Genomic DNA, 23,770 nt, shown 5'->3' on the forward strand with positions numbered 1-23,770 from the left:
TAAGCGCCTGCGCAGTCGCGCGGCCGCCGGCCGTGCTGTTCCCGCCAATTCCTGTGGTAATCCTTACCGTGGCGAGTTCCGCGCTCAATGGAGACGTTTGACCCCACCGAGCTGCCCGAGCTGCTTAAACTTTATTACCGGAGGCTCTTTCCCTACTCTCAGTACTATCGCTGGCTCAACTACGGTGGAGGTGATGGAGGCGAGGAATGGGTTCGGGAGCGGAGTGTGAGGAGGTTGGAGGCGGGGTGTCCTTAGAATGACAATATGAAGCGCCTTCTGTGCACCAGGCTTTGTGCCGCGCGCCTTCATTTGCTCTCTCGAGCCCGCCCCACCACTTCCTAGGTGTAAATGGGCCGAGAGAGGATATAATAAGCCAGCCTGCGGCCACGCGGTAAAAAAAAAAAAAAAAAAAAAAAAAAAAAAAAAAAAAAAAGAGCCGCCGCTCCTACCTCTGCGTGGTCAGGCTCACATTAGGTGCCCCGTTTACCTGCAGCGGTGCCCAGGGGGTTGCTGGGGCGTAGCGTGAAGCTGCTGAGGCATGGTTTGCATCAGGAGCGGAAGAGCCTCTCTCAGAGGAAGAGAAATACTTTCTTCCTTGCAGCTGAATTTATTAGTGCGAATCGAGGAGAGAGGGGTGGCATTACATATTTAAAATATTTATGCATCTGTTTCATCTTTTGTACCGTTCCCTAGCAAATACGGAATGGTAACTGCTTTCAAATTAGGGACTAGGTCATGTGGATTTTGTTTTGTTTTTCTTTTACATCTACCACGGTGTTGAGCATCGGGGGCTCATTAAAAACATCTTCTCGGGCCGAGTGCCGTGGCTTACGCCTATAATCCCAGCACTTTGGAAAGCCGAGGAGTACGGATTACCTGAGGTCAGGAATTCGAGACCAGCCTGGCCAACATGGTGAAACCCCGTTTCTACAAAAAATACAAAAATTATCTGGGCATGGTGGGTCGCATGCCTGTAGTCCCAGCTACAGCCTCGGGAGGCTGAGGTGGTAGGATCCCTTGAACCCGGGAGGCGGAGGTTGCAGTGAGCCTTTATCGAGCCACTGCACTCCAGTCTGGGCGACAGAGCAGGAAGCAAGCAAGATTCCCTCACCAAAAAAAAAAACTCATTGGCTAAAATTATAATGCCCTGAGCCAAATAAAGTAGCAAATTAACTTTAAAATGTACATTTATTTTGCAGTGATAAAGAATTACTTTCAACACCGTGAATTTTCATTCACATTGAAAGATGATATTTACATTCGCTACCAATCCTTCAACAACCAGAGTGATCTGGAAAAGGAGATGCAGAAAATGAATCCATACAAGATTGATATAGGCGCAGTATATTCTCACAGAGTAAGAAATATTTTTTTAATATATTTTGTTGTTTTATTTTGTAAACCAAGAATGGGTTGATTCCTCTTGCGTTTTGAGATTAAATTTTTAGAGTTTATTCTAGATGAAAAGCCACTTTTTAATTGTTTGGCAAGTGATTAATCCTTTTTTGTTCTTTGACATTCTGCATTACTGATGAAATCATTTGGGAGTGAATTGGTTGCATTTTTACTGGGACAAAAAAATTGAGTATCTAGCTACTAGGAAGAGGAAGTCGACATGATTTAGGAAAGGGAAATAATTAGCTGGGCGTGGTGGTACGCGCCTGTAATCCCAGCTACTGAGGAGGCTGAGGCAGGAGAATCGCTTGAACCCAGGAGGCGGAGGTTGCAGTGAGCCAAGATCGCGCCATTGCACTCCAGTCTGGGCGACAGAGCGAGACTTGGCCTCAAAAAAAAAAAAAAAAAGAGGGAAATAAAAGAGAATTACATTCTCTCCCACCATGGAAGTTATTCTTTTTTTCTTTTAATTGTTTATTTTTATTGAGGTCAAATATACATATAAAATTTATTATCTTTACCACGTTTAAGTGTACAGTTCAGTCATAATAAACATTTATATTCTTTTTCCTTCATACCCCTGGAGTTATTCTTGATTCATCTCTTTCTCACATTCCCATACCCATTCTATTAGGAAATCCCTTTGGCTCTACCATAAGTGTATCTAAAATCCAGCCACTACTACCAGTGCTACCAACATTATCATCTCATCTGAATTACTGTAAAAACCTCCTAACAGTTTGCCTTTGTAGAATCTAGAGTCCATTCTCAATACAGAAGCTAGAGTAATCCTTTTAAAACAACTCAGAATCTGTGATTCCTCTGCTGAAAACATTCTCTGGTGGCTGCTCATTTCACTGACTAAAAGTCCTTCTCTCCCCCTCATTCATTCCTGCCACACTGACCCTTGCTCAAGCTGTTTCCACTGCCTAAAACCCATTTCTATACTTGGTTCATCCCCTCACCTCCTTCAAATCTTTGCTCAAATAGCACCTTCTCAGTGAGGTCTACTAAAACCTGCCACTCCTCCCACCCCCTGCCACTGGTATATTCTAAGTACCCTAGAAGAGTGCCTGGCAAGAGACAGTACACTATAAATATTTGTTGAGTGAATGAACAAACCAAAATTGCCCTTCTTCCCCTTCTCAAATATATACACTGGTGGGTGGAGGGAATACATACATAGCATAATAGCTTTTATGTGGAGTTTTTCATGTTATATAACTTGTTTCTTGTATCAATCCTCATTCTTTTTACGAAGGAGGAAACAGGCCCAGAGAACTTGAATAGTTTGCTCAAGCTCACACACAATTTCTAAATGATAGAGCTGGCACTTAAACCCAGGGTTTCTGACTCTAAATCCCAGACCCGTCTCTCATCATCAAAGTAAGGGGAGAAGAGGTAATAAAAGGCAGGCAGAAAAAAATACTTTGGAGTTGTTTTACTTCCCCTTTATAGGTTGAGAATAAAACTGAAAATGAACTTCTAAGAAGGGTTAGGGTGCCACTCTCTACTTCCTTCTCCTTAATTTCTAAAGGGAGAAAACGTCTCATTTTTTTCTTGGGCCAAGACAGAAGCATCTATAGACCTTTATTTACTTTTTGTGTTTTGTTTTGTGATTTTTATCAGTTATGTATGCACATGGTTTACAAAATCAAGTACTTCTATTCGGCTTTTAAAAAATCTGCTACCAGGCTGGGCCGGTGGTTCACACCTGTAACTCTAGCACTTTGAGAGGCTGAGGCGAGCAGATAACTTGAGGTCAGGAGTTCAAGACCAGCCTGGCCAACATGGTAAAACTGTGTCTCTACCAAAAAATACAAAAACAGCCGGGCATGGTGGCACATGCCTACAGTCCCAGCTACTCAGGAGGCTGAGGCAGGAGAATTGCTTGAACCCGGTAGGTGGAGGCTGCAGTGGGTCAAGATCACGCCACTGCACTCCAGCCTGGGCGACAGAGTGAGACCCTGTCTAAAAAAAATTCTGCTACCCTTCCCCCTCATTTTTTGCTACCCAGAAGCAACCACTTTCTTTCTTTCTTTCTTTTGTTGAGACGAGTCTAGCTCTCTTGCCCAGGCTGGAGTGCAGTGGCTCGTCTCAGCTCACTGCAATTTCTGCCTCCCAGTTTCAAGCGATTCTCCCACCTCAGCTTCCCGGGTAGCTGGGATTATAGGCGCACACCACCACACTTGTCTAATTTTTGTGTTTTTTAGTAGAGACGGGGTTTTGCCATGTTGGCCAGGGTGGTCACGAACTCCTGACCTCAAGTGATCCACCTGCCTTGGCCTCCCAAAATGCTGGGATTACAAGCATGAGCTACCACACCCAGACCCAGAAGCAACCACTTTCTTTTAGCTAAAGCTTTTTTTTGAGACAGAGTCTCGCTCTGTCATCCAGGCTGGAGTGCAGTGGCATGATCTCGGCTCACTGCAGCCTCCGCCTCCCGGGTTCAAGCGATTCTCCTGCCTCAGCCTCCCGAGTAGCTGGGATTACAGGTGTGTGCCACCATGCCTGGCTAATTTTTTGTATTTTTAGTAGAGATGGGGTTTCACCATGTTAGCCAGGTTGGTCTCGATCTCCTGACCTCGTGATCTGCCCGCCTCAGCCTCCCAAAGTGCTGGGATTACAGTCGTGAGCCACTGCGCCCAGCCCTGATCAGATTATTTAGAGAGGAATCTTCTAGCTTCCTGCCTGAGTTGGTAGTGGAAGAGTACAGAAGTGGGTGGAAAGGGCTGGGTCTTAACATTCCACATATAAATGTCTAATTATTCCCCTAATATCAATTTGTAATATCAATACAACACACTCTTCAATTGTACTTGTTGTCCAAGTCCAGGGACCTTCTGTTTTATGCTCTCCAGAAAATAATTCAGGTGTCTTCTGCCAGGGAAATGAAAGAGCAGTCACCTAGCTCTGCAAGCTAAGTGTACGAATCTGGGTAGCTAACTGCTTCTTAACTATGCTTTGAACCAATCCTCCTTTTTTTTTTCCTTCAGTCAAGGGTGGCCTTGAAAAATCTTCCTGTTTTTCATCTCAGCTTCACTAAACACGCACTTACTCATTCCAGCAATACCTGGTATCACCTATCCCTGAGCCTTTTGGGGGTTCTGAGGTATAAATTGGGTTGCGCCTCTTATCTTTCCTTACTGACAGCCTAAGATTTAGTTTTATGAATCTCCTCAGTAATCACTCCCTTCTGACTTACAGTTATAAAAACTTATGGTGGAATTACCCTCTCAGGTTCTTTTTTTTGAGACAGTCTCGCTCTGTCACCCAGGCTGGAGTGCAGTGGCGTGATCTTGACTCACAGCAACTTCCACCTCCCGGGTTCAATGATTCTCCTGCTTCAGCTTCCCAAGTAGCTGGGACTACAGGCATATGCCATCACACCCGGCTAATTTTTGTATCTTTAGTAGGGAGACAGTTTCACCATATTGGCCAGGCTGGTTTCGAACTCCTGACCTCAAGTGATCTGCCTGCCTCAGCCTCTCAAAGTGCTGGGATTACAGGCATGAGCCACCGTGCCCAGCTTCTCATAGCCTCTTTATAATAAAGTCTCAATTCAAACTAATTGGGGAGATCTTTTTGAATTATTGAAAAATTTTAAATACTTGTATGTATGGTAACAAGTAAACGTTCTTAAAACACCTTGCAATAGGCCATTATTTGTATACGTTCCCTTGTCAGAAAACTAAAAACAGCTTCATTATTATCCTTATTGACCAACAAACATTTATGATGGATATGTATTCATTAAACCCTGCTTTAAGTTGGTGAAAGTTAAGACTCTCATCAACTGTGTATGTGTAAGATCCAAAATAGTGAACTTTCACTGCCATAAAGTTGGCATTATATAGTCTCTTTATTTCTGTTTGGCAACTTTTTCCATATGTGTAGAAAATAAGCAGATTTAGCAGTGTGGCAGCTCTTATAGAAACTGATCAATATTTTGTATTTGTAGCCCAATCAACACAATACAGTGAAGCTGGGAGCTTTCCAGGCTCAGGAAAAAGAACTGGTATTTGACATTGACATGACAGACTATGACGATGTGAGGAGATGTTGTAGGTGAGCACTGTGTGTCTTGCTGTTAGGGTGGGTGATATCACTGACAATGAGTAATGATGACTCTGCTTTAGTTCTGCAGACATATGTCCTAAGTGCTGGACCCTCATGACAATGGCCATACGCATCATTGACAGAGCATTGAAGGGCAAGTATCAGCAGTTTCTGAATGGGGTCAAGTGTAAGAATCGGTTTTCCTCTGACTACTATTAACTATTAGTCTCTGTATTTTGTGATCAAATCTCATTAATTTGTGTGTGTGTGTGTGTGTGTGTGTGTGTGACGAGTCTCACTCTGTCAGCCAGGCTGGAGTGCAGTGGTACAATGTCGGCTCACTGCAACCTCTGCCTCCTGGGTTCAAGTGATTCTCCTGCCTCAGCCTCTTGAGTAGCTGGGACTACAGGCGCATGCCACCACGCCCAGCTAATTTTTGTATTTTTAGTAGAGGCAGCGTTTCACCATGTTGGTCAGGCTGGTCTCGAACTCCTGACCTCGTGATCTGCCCACCTCGGCCTCCCAAAGTGCTGGGATTACAGGCGTGAGCTACCACACCTGGCCTAATAAAATAGTTTTTTAAAAAAGAAAGAAATTCCCAGCAGAGAGACCAGGATGGGTAAAGAGATGAAGCAAGAACATGGGGAGCACAGGAAACAACAAGTAATTTAATATACATTAATTAAGGAGTTTATAGATTTGTTTTAAAACCTATTATTTCTCTCTTCCTCAGAGGACTTTGGATTTAAGCATCGTCTCTGGGTATATTCTGGAAGGAGAGGTGTTCATTGTTGGGTCTGTGATGAATCAGTTAGAAAACTGTCTTCTGCAGTACGTTCTGGGATAGTTGAGTATTTGAGCCTTGTAAAGGTAAGATCCTCTTAATTCTAATTTGCATTGCTTTAGTTTCTAGATGTTACCAAGCCTGATATGTTTACTGTCAAAGAAAATGAAACTATCTTTTTTTTTTTTTTGAGATGGACTCTCACTCTGTTGCCCAGGCTGAACTGCAATGGCATGATCTTGGCTCACTGCAAGCTCTGCTTCCTGGGTCCAAGCAATCCTGCTGCCTCAGCCTCCCGAGTAGCTGGGACTACAGGCTCCTGCCACTGTGCCCAGCTAAATTTTGTATTTTTAGTAAAGACTGGGTTTCGCCGTGTTGGCCAGGCTGGCCTAGAACTCCTGGCCTCAGGTGATTCACCCACCTCAGCCTCCCAAAGTGCTGGGATTACAGGCATGAGCCACCACACTGGCCTAAAACTATCTTTAATGGCATTCACATTGCAGAGTAAATGATCTTACCAATAGATCATTTAAAGTCATAGTAGCTACATGTTTTAAGATATTTCATTTTATTTTGCTATAAATATCTTCCTTTGTGGCATATGTAAAATAATAGATAAAATAGATTTATTATATATAAAATAATAGAACATGTTAAAGTTTGGTTTTGGTTTTGGTTTGTTTTTTTTTGTTTTTTGTTTTTTGTTTTTTGTTTTTTTTTTTTGAGACACGGTCTCACCCTGTCACCCAGGCTGGAGTACAGTAACGTGACCACAGCTCACTGCAGCCTTGACCTCCTGGTCTCAAGTGACCCTTCTACCTCAGCCTCCTGAGTAGCTGGGACTAAAGGCATGCGCCACGATGCCCAGCCAATTTTTTAAATTTTTGCAGAAACAAGGTCTCACTATATTGCCCAGGGTGTTCTTGAACTCCTAAGCTCAAACTATCCTCCCACCTCAGGCTCCCAAAATGCTGAGATTACAGGTGTGAGCCACTGCATCCAGCCTACAAAATTTTTTTTTTTTTTTTTTTTTTTGAGACAGAGTCTCGCTCTGTTACCCAGGCTGGAGTGCAGTGGCGCCATCTTGGCTCACCACAACCTCCGCGTCCTGGGTTCAAGCAATTCTCCTGTCTCAGCCTCCCAAGTAGCTGGGATTACAGGCACTTGCTACCACACCCGGCTAATTTTTGTATTTAGCCAGGCGTGTTGGCAAGTGGAAACAGGGTTTCATCATATTGGTCAGGCTGGTCTCGAACTCCTGACCTCAGGTGATCCGCCCGCCTCAGCCTCTCAAAGTGCTGGGATTACAAGTGTGAGCCACTGCGTCCAGCCCTAGAAATGTTTTAATTATAATTATGCATCACTTAACAATAAGGATACATCCTGAGAAATACATCACTTTGCAAAAGTCATGGAGTATACTTACACAGACCCAGATGGTATAGCCTACTATACATCTAGGCTATATGGTATAACCTATTGCTCCTAGGCTACAACCTGTACAGCATGTTACTGTACTCAATACTATAGGCAATTGTAACACAATGATAGGTATTGATGTAGCTAAACACACCTAAACATAGAAAAGTCACAGTAAAAATACAGTATTGCAATCTTATGGGACCCACCATCATTTTCTTTTTTTTTTGAGATGGAGTCTCGCTCTTGTCACCCTGGCTGGAGTGCAATGATGCGATCTCGGCTCACTGCAACCTCTGCCTCCCGAGTTCAAGCGACTCTCCTGCCTCAGCCTCCCGAGTAGCTAGGATTACAGGCATGCGCCACCATGCCCAGCTAATTTTTTGTATTTTTAATAGAGATGGGATTCAGGCTGGTCTTGAACTCTTGACCTCAGGTGATCCACCCACTTCAGCCTCCCAAAATGCTGGGATTACAGGTGTGAGCCACTGCGCCCACCATCTTATATGCAGTCCATCATGACTAAAATGTCGTTATGCTGCACATGACTGTATTTATATTGTATACCTGAAGTTCTTTTTTAATGATTTATTTTTCAGGGTGGTCAAGACATTAAAAAGAAAGTTCACCTAAGTGAAAAAATTCATCCTTTTATCAGGTCTGTTGGAAAAGTCTCCATGCACTTTAAGGTGTCTGATTTACCGGCATGTGTCTTTAGAGTTACCTTGCTATCAATTTTCACTGCTGGGTAGCATTTTATAATAATAATAGCTATGGTTAATTGAGTGCCTATTTTATGCTGCAGTATTCCTAAAAGGTGCTTTACAGATGTTCTCATTGCTCTTCAAAAAAACCCCACAAGAGACTTGATGGTATCTCCATTTATAGATAAGGAAAATGAGTTTTAGAGAGATTTTATAATGAGCTTGGCATCACACGACAAGTTAGTTGTTAAATTTAGGATTCATGCCCTGGTCTGCCTGACTGTAAAGGCTACTCCAATGCTTTTTCCACTGAATTCACTACTTCTCTAGGATAGTGGAAAAAGCCTTATATTAGGAGTAAAAATTCCTATTCTGCCACTTACTATGATCTTGATAAAATATTGACAAAATATTGCTGCCTCCATTTCCTTATCTCTATGATGGGGAGAACAGCATGCACTCTACCTGTCTCACAGTTGTATCAATGATTAAGTGAAAGAGTAAATGTGATGCATATTTGTAAACTGCAAACATTATATGATTGTTGAGATATTAATACAAGCAGTTCACAGTGGAAAAGTGTAGGCTGCATCCCACATTCTACTACTGATGTATTATGGTGTCCTGGGTTGGTTACTTTCTACCCTTATTGCGTATATTAACCTTCTAAGTTGTGAGGTTTAAAAAGTAAACATTTCTTGTATACCCATTCTGTGCCAGGTTCTTTGCCAGGTTCTTTTCCCTTAAAAGTGTCTCATTTAATTATCATAACCCTGCAAAGGGTAGTATTCCCATTTTACCTAGTTAAGTTCTGAAAATGTCATGAAAATAAGCAGTAGCTTTCCCCACAATGGCAGCAATACCTATGTGGCATATGTGTTACTAACAGTGTTGGGACTCTTGTTATTGTTGTTCTTACAGAAAATCTATAAACATAATAAAAAAATACTTTGAAGAATATGCCTTGGTTAATCAAGATATTCTCGAAAATAAAGAAAGCTGGGATAAGATTTTAGCCCTTGTTCCTGAAAATATCCTTTCCCGTGATCATTTCTGTGTGAGCTAGTTGTTTTGATCTGTGATATTATAAATGTTAGACATGTCTGCTTGTAAGTTCTCATATACTTATAAGTTTAATCTTTTTTACACAAAATATCTCCTGTATTTCTGGATTTTAGTATCTCTGGTCTGGAACATAATAAAAAATGGGGCCATGTTGCAAATCAGTTTTCTCATTTTGGAAGTTGGTCCTAGAATTAACAGCTGAAGAATGGTGAATTACATAGTCAAAATACATGCAGACCAGGGAAAACTTTACATCATACCTTATAGTTATTTTGGCATTCTTTCTGTTATATCATCACTGTATTTTTACAGGGGAAGATTTCAATGATACAACTGGTGTTGGTTTGGTTTGGGGTTTTTTTGTTGTTTTGTTGTTGTTTTTTTTTTAAGACGGAGTCTTACTGTGTTGCCCAGGCTGGAGTGTGCAGTGGTGTGATCTTGGCTTACTGCAACCTCCGCCTCCCGGGTTCAAACAATTCTCATGCCTCAGCCTCCCAAATAGCTGGGACTGCAGGCACACGCCACCACGCCCAGCTAATTTTTGTGTTTTTATAGAGACGGGGTCTCACCATGTCAGCCAAGCTGGTCTCAAATGATCCACCCACCTCAGCCTCCCAAAATATTGGGAATACAGGTATGAGCCACTGTGCCTGGCCGGATACAGCTGTTGAGTTTAACATTTGTGGGGTGGGTTGTTTTGTTGTTGAGATGGAGTCTCACTCTGTTGCCCAGGCTGTAGCGCAGTGGCACAATCTCAGCTCACTGCAACCTTCACCTTGCAGGTTTAAGCAATTTTCCTGCCTCAGCCTCCAGAGGAGCTAGGATTACAGATTTGCACCACCATGCCCTGCTGATTTTTCTATTTTTAGTAGAGATGGGGTTTCACCATGTTGGCCAGGCTGGTCTCGAACTCCTGACCTCACGTGATCCACCCACCTCAGCCTCCCAAAGTGCTGGGAGTACAGGCATGAGCCACCATGCCCAGTCAACATTTATATTTCAAGAAATGTTAATAACTACTTTCTGAATATTTATAAGACATCCTTGTGGTAATACATACTTAAAACTAAATTGTTCATTGATGTTCCCTAAATGAGTCTGTTCCTTAATGACCCATCACCAATTCATGATGAACTTCAACAACGCTTCCAAAAGTCTCACAATTCACTTCAGCGTTGGGAGCACTTGAAGAAAGTAGCCAGCAGATATCAGGTATATGCCACTGAAATCTGTATTACAGATATAATAATGCAATTCTTAATTAAATTGATTGCTTTGCCTAGTCAGTTAAAGGTGGTTGAAGATCGTTTTTTTAACTTTCTTTAAAGAAATCTTCAACAGTTCCTACTGATCCTCATGTTGGCCTTGTATCTGCTTTTAGAATAACATCAAAAATGACAAATATGGACCCTGGCTGGAGTGGGAGATTATGCTCCAGTACTGTTTTCCACGGCTGGATATCAATGTCAGCAAAGGAATCAATCATCTACTGAAGAGCCCTTTTAGTGTTCATCCTAAAACAGGTACTACACAAGGAAACTAAGGAAAACTAAAAGAAAAATGAGTTGCTACTGGCTTTAGTAAGCATGGCATTAGGTCTGAATATATATAATGTCTATGATTTAAAGGTAGAAGAATTGCTCTGTCACCTAATACCTAAGTCAGTTAAGTAGCTACCAGATGAGTTTCTACTATGTAACTGTTTTTCAGTTGGGTTTCTGAGGTTCCATATTAGATTTGGAGAGGACCGTCAAAATCTTAGGACAACAGCTCTCGTTGTACAGATGAGAAAACGGTGGCCCAAGATGTAACCCATCCAAGGTCATAAAAAAAAAATTGTGTGTGACTGTATGTGTTGGCTTGCTCCTGTAATCCCAGCACTTGAGGAGGGCAAGGTGGGCAAATCACTTGAGCCCCAGAGTCTAACACCAGCCTAGGCCACATGTCTAAACACCCTTTCTACAAAAAATACAAAAATTAGCTAGACGTGGTGGTGCATGCCGGTAGTTCCAGCTACTCAAGAGGCTGAGGCAGGAGGATCACTTGAGCCTGGGAAGTTGAGGCTGCAGTGAGCTGTGATGGTGCCACTGCACTCCAGCCTGGGCAACAGAGTGAGACCCTGTCTCAAAAAAAAGAAAAAAAGAAAGAAATGAAATGAACTCTACTCCTAGCACTGACAAAAAAAAAAAAAAAAATTTTTTTCGAGAAAGAGTCTCACTCTGTCACCCAGGCTGGAGTGCACTGGTGGAATCTCGGCTCACCGATCGGCTCAAGCGATCCTTCTGCCTCACCCTCCTGAGTAGCTGGTACTACAGGCACGTGCTACCACAGCCAGCTAATATTTTGTAGACAGGGTTTTGCCATGTTGCCCAGGTTGGTCTTGAACTCTTGAGCTCAAGCAATTCACCTACCCCAGTCTCCCAAAGTGCTGGGATTACAGACAAGAGCCACTGCGCCCAGCCTCATTATGTCATTTTTGAGATGTGTTAAATTCTATATGGTATCCTGGGGGGTATTATAAAAGAGTAGAGGAATTTCTATTTTATTTCCTAAATGCTTTTTAAAGGTGTCTGACGTGTGGGTATCTGTACTGATCTCAAATAAACCAAGCCAATGTAAATATAATAGTTCCATCTATTTTGTTCTATTTTCAGGACTCACTAACTCTGAGATTGTTCTGAACTTAAATATGGAATATTTAAATATACTTTATTTCTAAATATAGAAATAAAAGTAGGGATAAGAGCAACTGGGAAATAGCTCAACAGTCTTCACATTTGCTTTTTGGTTTTGGTTTTTGTTTTTTTTCTTTCCTTTTTTTTTCGAGACAGAGTCCCACTCTGTCACCCAGGCTGGAGTACAGTGGCGCGATCTTGGCTCACTGCAGCCTCTGCCTTCCAGGTTCAAGCAATTCTCTGCCTCACCCTCCCAAGTAGCTGGGATTACAGGTACCCGCCACCACACCCAGCTAATTTTTGTATTTTTAGTAGAGACGGGGTTTCACCATCTTGGCCAGGCTGGTCTTGAACTCCTGACCTCGTGATCCACCCTCCTCAGCCTCCCAGAGTGCTGGGATTACAGGCGTGAGCCACTGCACCTGGCTGGTTTTTTAAAGAGAAATAAAAGGCATGCTGGACGTGGTCATTCACACCTGTAATCCCAGCAACTCAGGAGGCTGAGGCAAGAGGATTGTTTGAGGCCAGGAGTTCTGGGCAACATAGTGAGACCCCAACTCAACAAAAATTGAAAAACTGGCCAGGCCAGGAGCAGTAGCTCACATCTATAATCCTAGCACTTTGGGAGACAACTGAGGTGGGAGGATCACTTGAGCCCAGGACATCAAGCCTGCAGTGAGCTATGACCATGCTACTGTACTCTAGCATGGGTGACAAAGTGAGGCATTAACTCTAAAAAAGAGTAAGGGCACAACTAATGTGAAAGTAATTTATATTTCTAAATACTCTTCTTAACAGATAAGTTTAACCCTTTGTCTAAGCCTTAAATAAAAATTTTAACCAAAAATAACCTGTAGGAGATGCCTATAATGATTTATAGTCCACAATCATCAGTTTATAACTTCTGTGTCTTACAGGTCGCATATCTGTGCCTATTGATTTGCAGAAAGTGGATCAGTTTGATCCATTTACTGTTCCGACCATAAGGTATGTTTCAGATCATTGATCACTCCTTGTTTGTAATTGTTGTTATGAATTTTAAATAAATTGAATTAGCCTCCTTAGAGAAGTAGTTGCATGGGAATGGTATATTTGGTTATGGAAACCAAATAAGGTTCAAAGGTTAGATGACGATGCCCTAATAGAACAATACAAGATTTTCACCTGCTGTTATGTAAGAAAAAGATTTTAAGGTCAAGTAAATTTAGGAAATTCTGACTTAAACAGATTAAAAGTATCTTTTACTACAGTATTTCACAGTCTTTCATATGATAATATGCATGAAAAACTCCAAGAAGAGATCATGGTGTTTAGAATATCCCAAATTTAGTTGGCCACATAATTTTTTTACAGTAAATTTTATGGGATTCACATGCTATTATACACTGGATAATGCTGACCAGAAACCAACATTAAACTTCTCTTGTTCGTGGTGAGGCGCGGTGGCTCATGCCTGTAATCCCAACACTTTGGGAGGGCAAAGCGCGTGGATCACAAGGTCAAGAGATCGAGACCATCCTGGCCAACATGGTGGAACCCTGTCTCTACTAAAAATACAAAAATTAGCTGCGCTTGGTGGCACACGCCTGTAGTCCCAGCTACTTGGGAGGCTGAGGCAGAAGAATCACTTGAACCTGGGAGGCAGAGGTTGCAGTGAGCCAAGATCGCACCACCACACTCCGGCCTGGCAACAGAGCAAGACTCCGTCTCAAAAACAAAAACAAAAACAAAATTCTCTTGTTCTGTTACTTGCAGCTTCATCTGCCGTGAATTGGATGCCATTTCCACTAATGAAGAGGAAAAAGAGGAGAATGAAGCTGAATCTGATGTCAAACATAGAACCAGAGGTAAGGTAATATTTTGAAGCTTCGCTTTAATACAGGGTTTTTATATAGATCTCCATCTGTCACTCCAGTAATTAATTCTCTGATTCAACTAGAATGGATCAGCATTTGTCCTGGAACTGCATACAATGTTTGTGTCCTTTCTTCAACAGCGGCCCAAGTGGCGTTATTGAATCCAGTCTGATTCAACATGTATTTCCTAAGTAACTTCTAATGCTAGGATCTATACTGTAAGATTAAACTATCAATAAGTATGAATAATCAGTCTCTGAGATTCACCACCTATTTATTTAACAACTATTATATATGCAGTACTTTTTTTCTTTGTTTCTGATGCATATAGGTGGGTTTTATGGTAAACGTATGTCTAAACTGTTTACCAAGTTGTATATTCAAGAATTTGAAGAAGCTGGCTGGGCGCAGTGGCTCACGCCTGTACTCCCGGCTCTTTGGGAGGCCGAGGCAGGCAGATCACTTGAGGTCAGGAGTTCAAGACCAGCCTGGCCAACATGGTGAAACCCCAACTCTGCTAAATATACAAAAATCAACCAGGCATGGTGGAGGGCACCTGTAATCCCAGCTAGTTGGGAAGCTGAGTCAGGAGAATCGCTTGAACCCGGGAGGCAGGGGTTGCAGTGAGCCAAGATTGTGCCACTGCACTCCAGCCTGGGCGGCAGAGGGAGACTGTCTCAAACAAACAAAGAAAAGAAAAGAATTTGAAGAAGCTAAGGAATTTCTAAATCTTCCTGCTAATGGAAGGCAAATCTAACACCTAAGAGATACTGCAGGCCAGGCGCGATGGCTCACACTTGTAATCCCAGCACTTTGGGAGGCCCAGGTGGGTTGATCACCTGAGGTCCTGAGTTCGAGACCGGCCTGACCAACATGGAGAAACCCTGTCTATCCTAAAAATACCGAATTAGCCGGCTGTGGTGGCACATGCCTGTAATCCCAGCTGCTCGGAAGGCAGAGGCAGGAGAATTGCTTGAACTCAGGAGGTGGAGGTTGCGGTGAGCCAAGATCGCGCCATTGCACTCCAGCCTGGGCAACAGGAGCAAAACTCTGTCTCAAAAAAAAAAAAAAAAAAGATGCTGCATAGCAGCGCAGCACTCCCCAACCTTTTTGGCATCAGGTACCAGTTTTGTGGAAGACAATTTTTGCACGGACTGCAAAGAGAAGGGGAGGAGTTGGGGATGGTTCCAGGATGAAACTTTTTTACCTCAGATCATCAGGCATTAGATTCTGATGGGGAGTGCGCAACCTAGATCCCTCACATGCGCAGTTCACAATAGGGTTCATGCTCCTTTGAGAATTTAGTGCTTCTGCTGATCTAACATAAGGCAGAGCTCAGGCGGTAATGCTCGCTTACTGCTCACCTCACACCTGTAATCCCAGCACTTTGGGAGGCCGAGGCAAGAGGAGCCTAGGAGTTTGAGACCACCCTGGGCAACACAGAGAGACCCTGTCTCTCCAAAAAAAAAAATTTAGCTAGACATGCTGGCAGGCACCTGTGGTCTCAGCTACTCAAGAGGCTGTTTGAGCCCAGGAGGTTAAGGCTGCAGTAAGCCTTGACCACACCACTGTACTCCAGCCTGGGTGTCAGAGAGAGACCTTGTCTCAAAATGAAAATTATGTGGCCGGGCGCAGTAGCTCACGCCTGTAATCCCAGCACTCTGGGAGGTCAAGGTGGGTGGATCACCTGAGGTCAGGAGTTCGGGACCAGCCTGGCCAACATGGTTAAACCCTGTCTCTACTAAAAATACAAAAATTAGCCAGGCATGGTGGCACACACCTGTAGTCCCAGCTATTCAGGAGGCTGAGGCACAAGAATCACTTGAGCCTGGGAGGCAGAGGTTGCAGGGAGCTGAGGTTGCGCCACTGCACTCCAGCCTGGGAAACAGAGTGAGACTTCGTCTCAAAAAAAAAAAGTATAATTTCTTTCTTACTCTTTTTAAAGAACTATTATGAGGATTCTTAATTCCATGCAAACGTAGGATACTACTAAAATCCAAATTTTATGTGAAACTCCTTTCTTATTCTCAATCATTTTTTCCCATTGGGTATCATTATAGGTTATGTAATTAAATGGATGAATAAAATTGTATATTCTTTTTTTTTTTTTTTTTTTTTTTAGAGAAAGTCTTACTCTGTCACCCAGGCTGGTGTGCAATGGTGCAATCTGAGCTCATTGCAACCTCCGCCTCCTGGGTTCAAGCAATTCTCCTGCCTCAGCCTCCTGAGTAGCTGGAGTTACAGGTGTCCGCCACCACGTCCAGCTAATTTTTGTATTTTTACTAGAGGCAGGGTTTCTCCATGCTGGTCTCGAACTCACAACCTCAGGTAATCCACCTGCCTCGGCCTCCCAAAGTGCTGGGATTACAGGCATGAGACACCGCACCCTGCCTATATTAAATTTTTTGTTGTGTACATTTTTTAAACTATTTTATAAATCAAAGAATACTTAATGCAGGCCAGGCGTAGTGGCTGATGCCTGTAGGCCCAGCACTTTGGGAGCCTGAGGCGGGTGGATCACCTGAGGTCAGTTCAAGACCAGCCTGGCCAACATGGCGAAACCCCATCTTTACTAAAAATACAAAAATTATCTGGGCGTCGTGGCGGGCGCCTATAATCCTAGCTACTCGGGAGGCTGAGGCAGAAGAATCGCTTGAACCCAGGAGGTGGAGGTTGCAATAAGCCGAGATTGCCCCACTGCACTCCAGCCTGGGAGACAGAGCAAGACTCCATCTCAAAAAAAAAAAAAACAAGAATACTCAATGTAAAAACTTCTAATAATCTCCAAAAGGGCGTGACCAGAGCCTGAGCAACACAAGACCTTGTCTCTACTAAAAATAAAAAATTAGCCAGCTGTGGTGGCACTCCCTGTGATCCCAGCTACTTGGGAGGCTGAGGTGGGAGGATCATTTAAGCCAGGGAAGTCAAAGCTGCAGTGAGCTGCAATTGCACCACTGCATTCTAGCCTGGGCAAAAAAGCAAGACAGTGTCTCAAAAATAAGACATGGGGCCGGGCACGGTGGCTCACACCTGTAATCCCAGCACTTTGGGAGGCTGAGGCGGGCGGACCACGAGGTCAAGAGATCAAAACCATCCTGGACAGCATGGTGAAACCCCGTCTCTACTAAAAATACAAAAACTTAGCCAGGCATGGTGGCACACACCTATAGTCCCAGCTACTCAGGAGGCTGAGGCAGGAGAATCGCTTGAACTCGGGAGGCGGAGGTTGCGGTGAGCCAAGATTGCACCACTGCATACCAGCCTGGCAACAGAGCGAGACTCAAAAATAAAGGCATGGACCGGGCACGGTGGCTCACGCCTGTAATCCCAGCACTTTGGGAGGCCAAAGCGGGTGAATCATGAGGTCAGGAGTTTGAGACCAGCCTGGCCAACATGGTGAAACCCCATCTCTACTAAAAATACAAAAAATTAGCTCATTGTGGTGGCGGGCACCTGTAATCCCAGCTAGTCGGGAGGCTGAGGTAGGAGAATTGCTTGAACCCGGGAGGCGGAAGTTGCAGTAACCGAGATCGCACCATTGCACTCCAGCCTGGGCAACAGAGTGAGACTCTGTCTCAAAAAAAAAAAAAAAATATATATATATATATAAAAGACTTGTATGAAAGAGAGTATCATATATCTCAATTTTTATTACATGCAAAAATAATATTTTAGCTGGGCATGGTGGCATGTGTCTGTAATCCCAGCACTTTCAGAGGCCGAGGCTGGGAGATCACTCGAGCTCAGGAGTTCAAGACCAGCCTGAGCAACAGAGTGAGACCTCGTCTCTACAAATACCAAAAAAAAAAAAAAATTGGTTGGGCATGGTGGTACATGCCTGTAGTTATAGCTACTCAGGAAGCAGAGATGGGAGGATTCCTTGAACCCAGTAGATCGAGGCTGCAGTGAGCCAAGACGGAACCACTGTACTTCAGCCTACATGACAGAGTGAAATCCTGTCTCAGTAATAATTTCACCTTTTTTAATGTGACTAATATAGTATTTAAAAGTATGTATGTTTCTCTCATATTTCAATTGGGCAGCCCTAGAGAATTCTTATAAGAAACTTAGTTGTGTTTTCATGTTATTCTTGCTGCCAGTATGCTAATTATAATGTACATTCTTCATAATTTAGATTATAAGAAGACCAGTCTAGCACCTTATGTGAAAGTTTTTGAACATTTTCTTGAAAATCTGGATAAATCCCGAAAAGGAGAACTTCTTAAGAAGAGTGGTAAGACTCTATGCCTTTCCCTTCTATCTAGTTAGATCTTATTATTAGTAGAAATGAGCAATTTTTGAGTTCTAGTCTTTCTTTGCCCTCCTCCCAAAATTTACAGATTTATCTTACTATCCTTAATGTTTTGGAAATTGAGGTTCCTTAATTCAATTTAACACATAGTTATTAAACACATTCTAAGTATCAGGTCTATAAGGGAGACAAAGATGAATTAACATCATGCCTCCTTGCCCTTAAGAAGTACTAACTTGGCCAGGCACGGTGGCTCACGCCTGTAATCCCAGCACTTTGGGAGACCAAGGCAGTTGGATCACTTGAGATCAGGAGTTCGAGACCAGCCTGGCCAACATGGTGAAACCCTGTTTCTACTAAAAATACAAAAAATTAGCTGGCCATGGTGGCAGGCACCTGTAATCCCAGCTACTCAGGAGGCCGAGACATGAGAATCGCTTGAACCGGGGAGGTGGAGGTTGCAGTGAGCTGAGATCACACCATCGCACTCCAGCCTGGGCAACAGAGCAAGACTCCATCTCAAAAAAAAAAAAGAAGTACTAACTTAATACAAAAAAAAAAGTACAAAATGCTAAGAAAGAGATTTTATCTGATGGACTCTGAGATTTCATATGAAAATGGTGGTATCTGAACTCCTTTCAGTGTAGCTGCTGTAAGAATTCTAATCCCTAGCCGGGTGCAGTGGCTCACACCTGTAATCCCAGCACTTTGGGATGCTGAGGCAGGTGGATCACCTGAGGTCAGGAGTTCAAAACAAGCCTGGCCAACATAGTAAAACCCCATCTCTACCAAAAATACAAAAAATTAGCTGGGTGTGGTGGTGGGAGCCTGTAATCCCAGCTACTAGGGAGGCTGAGGCAGGAGAATCGCTTGAACCCAGGAGGCAGAGGTTGCAGTGAGCCGAAATTGTGCCATTGCACTCCAGCCTGGGCAACAAGAGCAAAACTCCGTCTCAAAAAAAAGAAAACCCTAGGCTGGACACGGTGGCTCACACCTGTAATCCTAGCACTTTGGGAAGCCAAAGCAGGTGGATCACCTGAGGTCAGGAGTTCAAGACCAGCCTGGCCAACACGGTGAAACCCCGTCTCTACTAAAAATACAAAAATTAGCCAGGCATGGTATTGTGCGCCTGTAATCCCAGCTACTTGGGAGGCTGAGGCAGGAGAATCGCTTGAAGCCGGGAGGTGGAGGTTGCAGTGAGCCAAGATCGCACCATTGCACTCCAGCCTGGGCAACAGAGCAAGACACTATCTCAAAAAAAAAAAAATTTCTAATCCCTAATGCCAATATACTATACCATAAGGTATGAGAAGGATTTCCACAAGCAGAAATATGATAAGATAAGGGTATGGAGGTGGAAAAAGGCCAAGGGTTGTTCATTCTTGAAGGAACAGCAAGAGCAAAGACAGACAGGAAAGCATCCAGTTACTCTGGAAGCCATCAAGTAGTACAGCTAATCTAGTATATGGTGTGTCAAGAAGTGATGGGCTATAAATCCAAAGAAGCAAACTGAATGGCCTTGAATTCCAAGCTTATGTGTTTGGGCTTGGTTTTGGGCTTAATAGGAAGCTTTTAAAAGTTCTGAGGAAGGGAATGCCATGATTTGTAGTTTTTATCTAGAAAGATAAATCTGGGCAAGACAGGGACTAGAATAGAGCCCAAGAGGCCAATTGCGCTATTGCCACTAGAACAGTAGCACTGGAGATCTCCGAAAGGTGCAAATACTGGAACCATCCTTGAGACTTGCTAATGATTTAGAAGTGAAGAGATGAAAGATGGAAGGGAAAATGTTATAGAAGCCAGGGGAAAGAAAAGTGCAAGATTATCAAGTGTCAGGTACAGTAGGAAACTAATAAAATCCTGCTGCATATAATAACTGGAAAGAAACACAAAGAGGATAGCAGTGTCAAATGAAGGGTACTCTAAATGGGAGACATATGAGCATATGTATAAGCCAATACGAAAAAAGTCAGCAGATTGAATATTATTCAAGAGATGAAGGATACTCTAGAAAACTGTGACAATGTTATAGCAATACAAATTATCTTGCCACTTCATTTTTTATTTAAATATGTGATGGTTTAAGCAGTAGTGCCTAAGATAATGCTCTACTCAGTAGACACTCATATGTGTGATTACTGGATGAACAACAACTCTGAGCTTGGAAAGCCTGGTTGAAGCTGCCATTGCAACTGGCCATATTAAGTCCTTTGTATCCTCACTGTTCCATACTAGCTCAGCCTATGATGTGGACTTCAGCAAATGTGTAAGCAAATCTTTGTGCATGATGTGTGTTAAATAGAAGCATTAGGCAAAAAAGAATGTAAAAATAAATGGGCTTTGTTTTGTTTTCCTTTGCTGTTCTTCCATATATTATCTATTCTATTTTAGATTTACAAAAAGATTTCTGAAGACAGAGCTCCTCAAACCATTGTGGATATCTTCTGCCTTCAACCACAGATCAAATACTTCAAGAGCCATTTAATAAATATGGCAGAACTATATATGTGTCTTAAACCTCAAAGTAAATTTTCCTTGAGAAATAATTTATGTTGAAAAGATTTCCTGGCCAGGTGCAGTGGCTCACGCCCGTAATCCCAGCACTTTGGGAGGCCGAGGCAGGCGGATCACCTGAGGTCAGTAGTTCGAGACTAGCCTGGCCAACATGGCGAAACCCCCATCTCTACTAAAACTACAAAAATCAGTCGGGTGTGGTGGTGCATACAGTAATCCTAGCTACTTGGGAGGCTGAGGCAGGAGAATTGCTTGAACCCAGGAGGCAGAGGTTGCAGTGAGCTGAGATCACAGCCACTGGGCGACAGAGCGAGACTCCATCTCAAAAAAGAAACAAAACAAAACAAAAAAAAAAGTAAGATTTCCTGAGACGACCAAGGAGAGTGTCAAGGTTCCTGGAAGGAGAAATAAAAGGAGGCATAAGTGGATTGCAGATAATTTTGTAAAATTCAATATTCTACAAGGATAATTCTAAGGCTTCTGATATAAATACCCAGTTCTACTAGTTGCCATATATAGAGGTAAGTGAGCAGTAATAGGACTGTCATCTCAGCTCACTTGATACGTCATATGTTTGGGTGAATGATGGTTTTGTCCTTAAGTTTTAGACATTTAATTATATCTAGAGGGCCAGGCACAGTTGCTCATACCTGTAATCCCAACACTTTGGGAGGCCAAGACAGGCAGATCACTTGAGGCCAGGAGTTCTTTTTTTTTTTTTTTTGAGACAGAGTCTTGCTCTGTCACCCGGGCTGGAGTGCAGTGGCACGATCTTGGCTCACTGCAAGCTCTGCCTGCCGGGCTCACGCCATTCTCCTGCCTCAGCCTCCCAAACAGCTGAGACTACAGGTGCCCGCCACCACGCCCAGCTAATTTTTTTTGTATTTTTAGTAGAGACGGGGTTTCACTATGTTAGCCAGGATGGTCTTGATCTCCTGACCTCGTGATCTGCCTGTCTCGGCCTCCCAAAGTGCTGGGATTACAGGTGTGAGCCACCACACCCGACTGAGGCCAGGAGTTCAAGGCCAGCCTGGCCAACATGGTGAAACCCAGTCTCCACTAAAAATACAAGAAAATTAGCCAGGTGTGGTGGCGGGCACCTGTAATCCCAGCTACTAAGAAGGCTGAGGCAAGAGAATCGCCTGAACCCATGAGGTGGAGGTTACAGTGAGCTGAGATCATGCCACTGCACTCCATCCTGGGCAACATAAATAAAAATTATAAAATAAATAAAACGTATTAAACTTGTGAAAATACTTGGGACTTTTTATGTATCTAGGTACTTCAGTTTTCAAAGTTTGATTTTGTGAGATGGGTTCTAATGTGTCCGATTTCTCTTGCCCTGTTTTACAACTAATCTAAACAAAACAGTCATTCTAGTTTATATTCTGTCTTCCGAGAAACATTGAGAAGCAAGCTGTCAGGCTGGTGCTTTTAATGACAATGAAAATTTTCCTTCCTTTGCATTTCCTTTAACATTGTTTCCTCTACAATCAATCTTTTCTTATCTTCTGGTTTATATGAAACAGACTCTATACTGCAGTCAACACATTGATTCCTTGACCTATATTTTAAGAAAATTCCTGCTGGGTGCAGTGGCTCACACCTATAATCCCAGCACTTTGGGAGGCCGAGGCAGGTGGATCACTTGAGGTCAGGAATTTCAGACCAGCCTGACCAGCATGGTGAAACTCTGTCTCTACTAAAAATACAGACCTGGTGATGCACACCTATAATCCCAGCCACTTGAACCCGGGAGGCAGAGGTTGCAGTGAGCCGAGATTGCACCATTGCACTCCAGCCTGGGCAATAAGAGTGAAACTCCGTCTCAAAAAAAGGAAAATTCCTCGTTGTTTGGTTTTTTCGTTTATTTGTTTGTTTTTGAGCCAGAGTCTCACTCTGTCGTCTAGGCTGGAGTGCAGTGGAGCAATCCGCCTCCCTGCAACCTCCACCTCCCAGGTTCAAGCGATTCTTCTGCCTCAGCTTCCCGAGTAGCTGGGACTGCAGGTGCACGCCGCCACACCCAGCTGATTTTTTGTATTTTTAGTAGAGACAGGTTTTCACCATGTTGCCCAGGCTGGTGTCGAACTCCTGAGCTTGGGCAGTCCACCTGCCTTGGCCTCCCAGGTGTGAGCCACCTCACCTGGCCCAAAAATTCTTCATTATTTGAGCTTATGTGTACTATAGGTTATTAAGTCTTCAGGTTCTAGAAACAGTGGGTCGATTAAAATTCCTGAATACAAAATTACTAGAGACTCATTATTCCAGAACTAATCAGTAAAGAACTCAGAAGGAGAGTGGAAAGACTGGTATGCTTTTAAAAAGAGGAGACTTTTTTTTTTTTTTTGAGACGGAGTCTCACTCTGCTGCCCAGGCTAGAGTGCAGTGGCGCCATCTCGGCTCATTACAAACTCCACCTCCCAGGTTCACGCCATTCTCCTGTCTCAGCCTCCTGAGTAGCTGGGACTACAGGTGCGTGCCATCATCCCCAGCTAATTTTTTGTATTTTTAGTAGAGGTGGGGTTTCACCGTGTTAGCCAGGATGGTCTCGATCTCCTGACCTCGTGATCCACCCGCCTCGGCCTCCCAAAGTGCTGGGATTACAGGCGTGAGCCACCATGCCCGGCCTCAAAAAGAGACGTTTTCAGCTTTCATTATCATTTTATAAATATGTCTAGCATTAAAGTGCCTGAACTCCTGGGCTCAAGGGATCCTCGTGCCTCAGCTTCTGGAGTAGCTGGGACTACAGATATGCGTCACCTTGCCAGGCTTACGTTTTATTTTGTTGTGGAGACGGGGTCTTGCCATCTTACCCAGGCTGGTCTCTAATTCCTGGGTTAAGCAGTTCACCTTCCTGGGTTAAGCAGTTCACCTGCCTTGGCCTCCCAAACTGCTGAGATTACAGGTGTGAGCCACGGCGCCCAGCCAATGTTTAGTTCTTAAAGACAGCAAAAATATACCCAAGGACTACTGACTTCCCCTTTTCTTGATTTGCCAATTCAGTCACATATTAGGACTGTAGAAACAAAGGGGCAAAGAAATGGCTT

General features: G+C 43.4%; 2 protein-coding genes across 4 annotated transcripts in view; one reads left to right on the plus strand and one right to left on the minus strand.

Annotated features, from left to right (window-relative positions):
* LOC101153072 (17-beta-hydroxysteroid dehydrogenase type 6) overlaps positions 1-171 on the minus strand; it is a 37,857-nt gene extending 37,686 nt beyond the window's left edge. The window contains exon 1 of the mRNA XM_055359332.1: positions 68-171. The gene's annotated coding sequence lies outside the window, so the exon portion shown is untranslated. The remainder of the gene's footprint in view (positions 1-67) is intronic.
* Positions 10-21,979, plus strand: PRIM1 (DNA primase subunit 1). 3 transcript variants are annotated; one of them, XM_004053390.5, is made up of 13 exons: positions 10-190; positions 1,200-1,357; positions 5,357-5,463; positions 5,535-5,608; positions 6,188-6,324; positions 8,257-8,315; positions 9,283-9,392; positions 10,547-10,638; positions 10,808-10,949; positions 13,019-13,088; positions 13,857-13,948; positions 18,093-18,191; positions 20,601-21,979. In XM_004053390.5, the coding sequence occupies exons 1-13, from the start codon at positions 88-90 to the stop codon at positions 20,618-20,620; spliced, it is 1,263 nt and encodes a 420-aa protein (XP_004053438.1). In that variant the 5' UTR covers positions 10-87; the 3' UTR covers positions 20,621-21,979. The 3 variants fall into 3 exon arrangements, with proteins under 3 accessions (XP_004053438.1, XP_055215304.1, XP_055215305.1); XM_055359329.1 differs by lacking the exon at positions 20,601-21,979 and adding an exon at positions 18,586-20,562 and having other exon boundaries at positions 72-190; XM_055359330.2 differs by lacking the exons at positions 10-190; positions 20,601-21,979 and adding exons at positions 419-881; positions 18,586-20,562.
* The last annotated feature ends 1,791 nt before the right edge of the window (positions 21,980-23,770 follow it).

This window comes from Gorilla gorilla, chromosome 10, assembly GCF_029281585.2.
Source record: "Gorilla gorilla gorilla isolate KB3781 chromosome 10, NHGRI_mGorGor1-v2.1_pri, whole genome shotgun sequence".
Taxonomy (NCBI): Eukaryota; Metazoa; Chordata; class Mammalia; order Primates; family Hominidae; genus Gorilla; species Gorilla gorilla.

Bases quoted from the DNA above. Each gene is read 5' to 3' on its own strand.
- PRIM1 (XM_055359329.1), top strand. From the start codon at position 88: ATGGAGACGTTTGACCCCACCGAGCTGCCCGAGCTGCTTAAACTTTAT. The intron at 8,316-9,282 runs GTCTGTTGGAAA...TTGTTCTTACAG, and splicing joins AAAATTCATCCTTTTATCAG to AAAATCTATAAACATAATAA. The intron at 9,393-10,546 runs ATATCCTTTCCC...ATGACCCATCAC, and splicing joins TTTAGCCCTTGTTCCTGAAA to CAATTCATGATGAACTTCAA.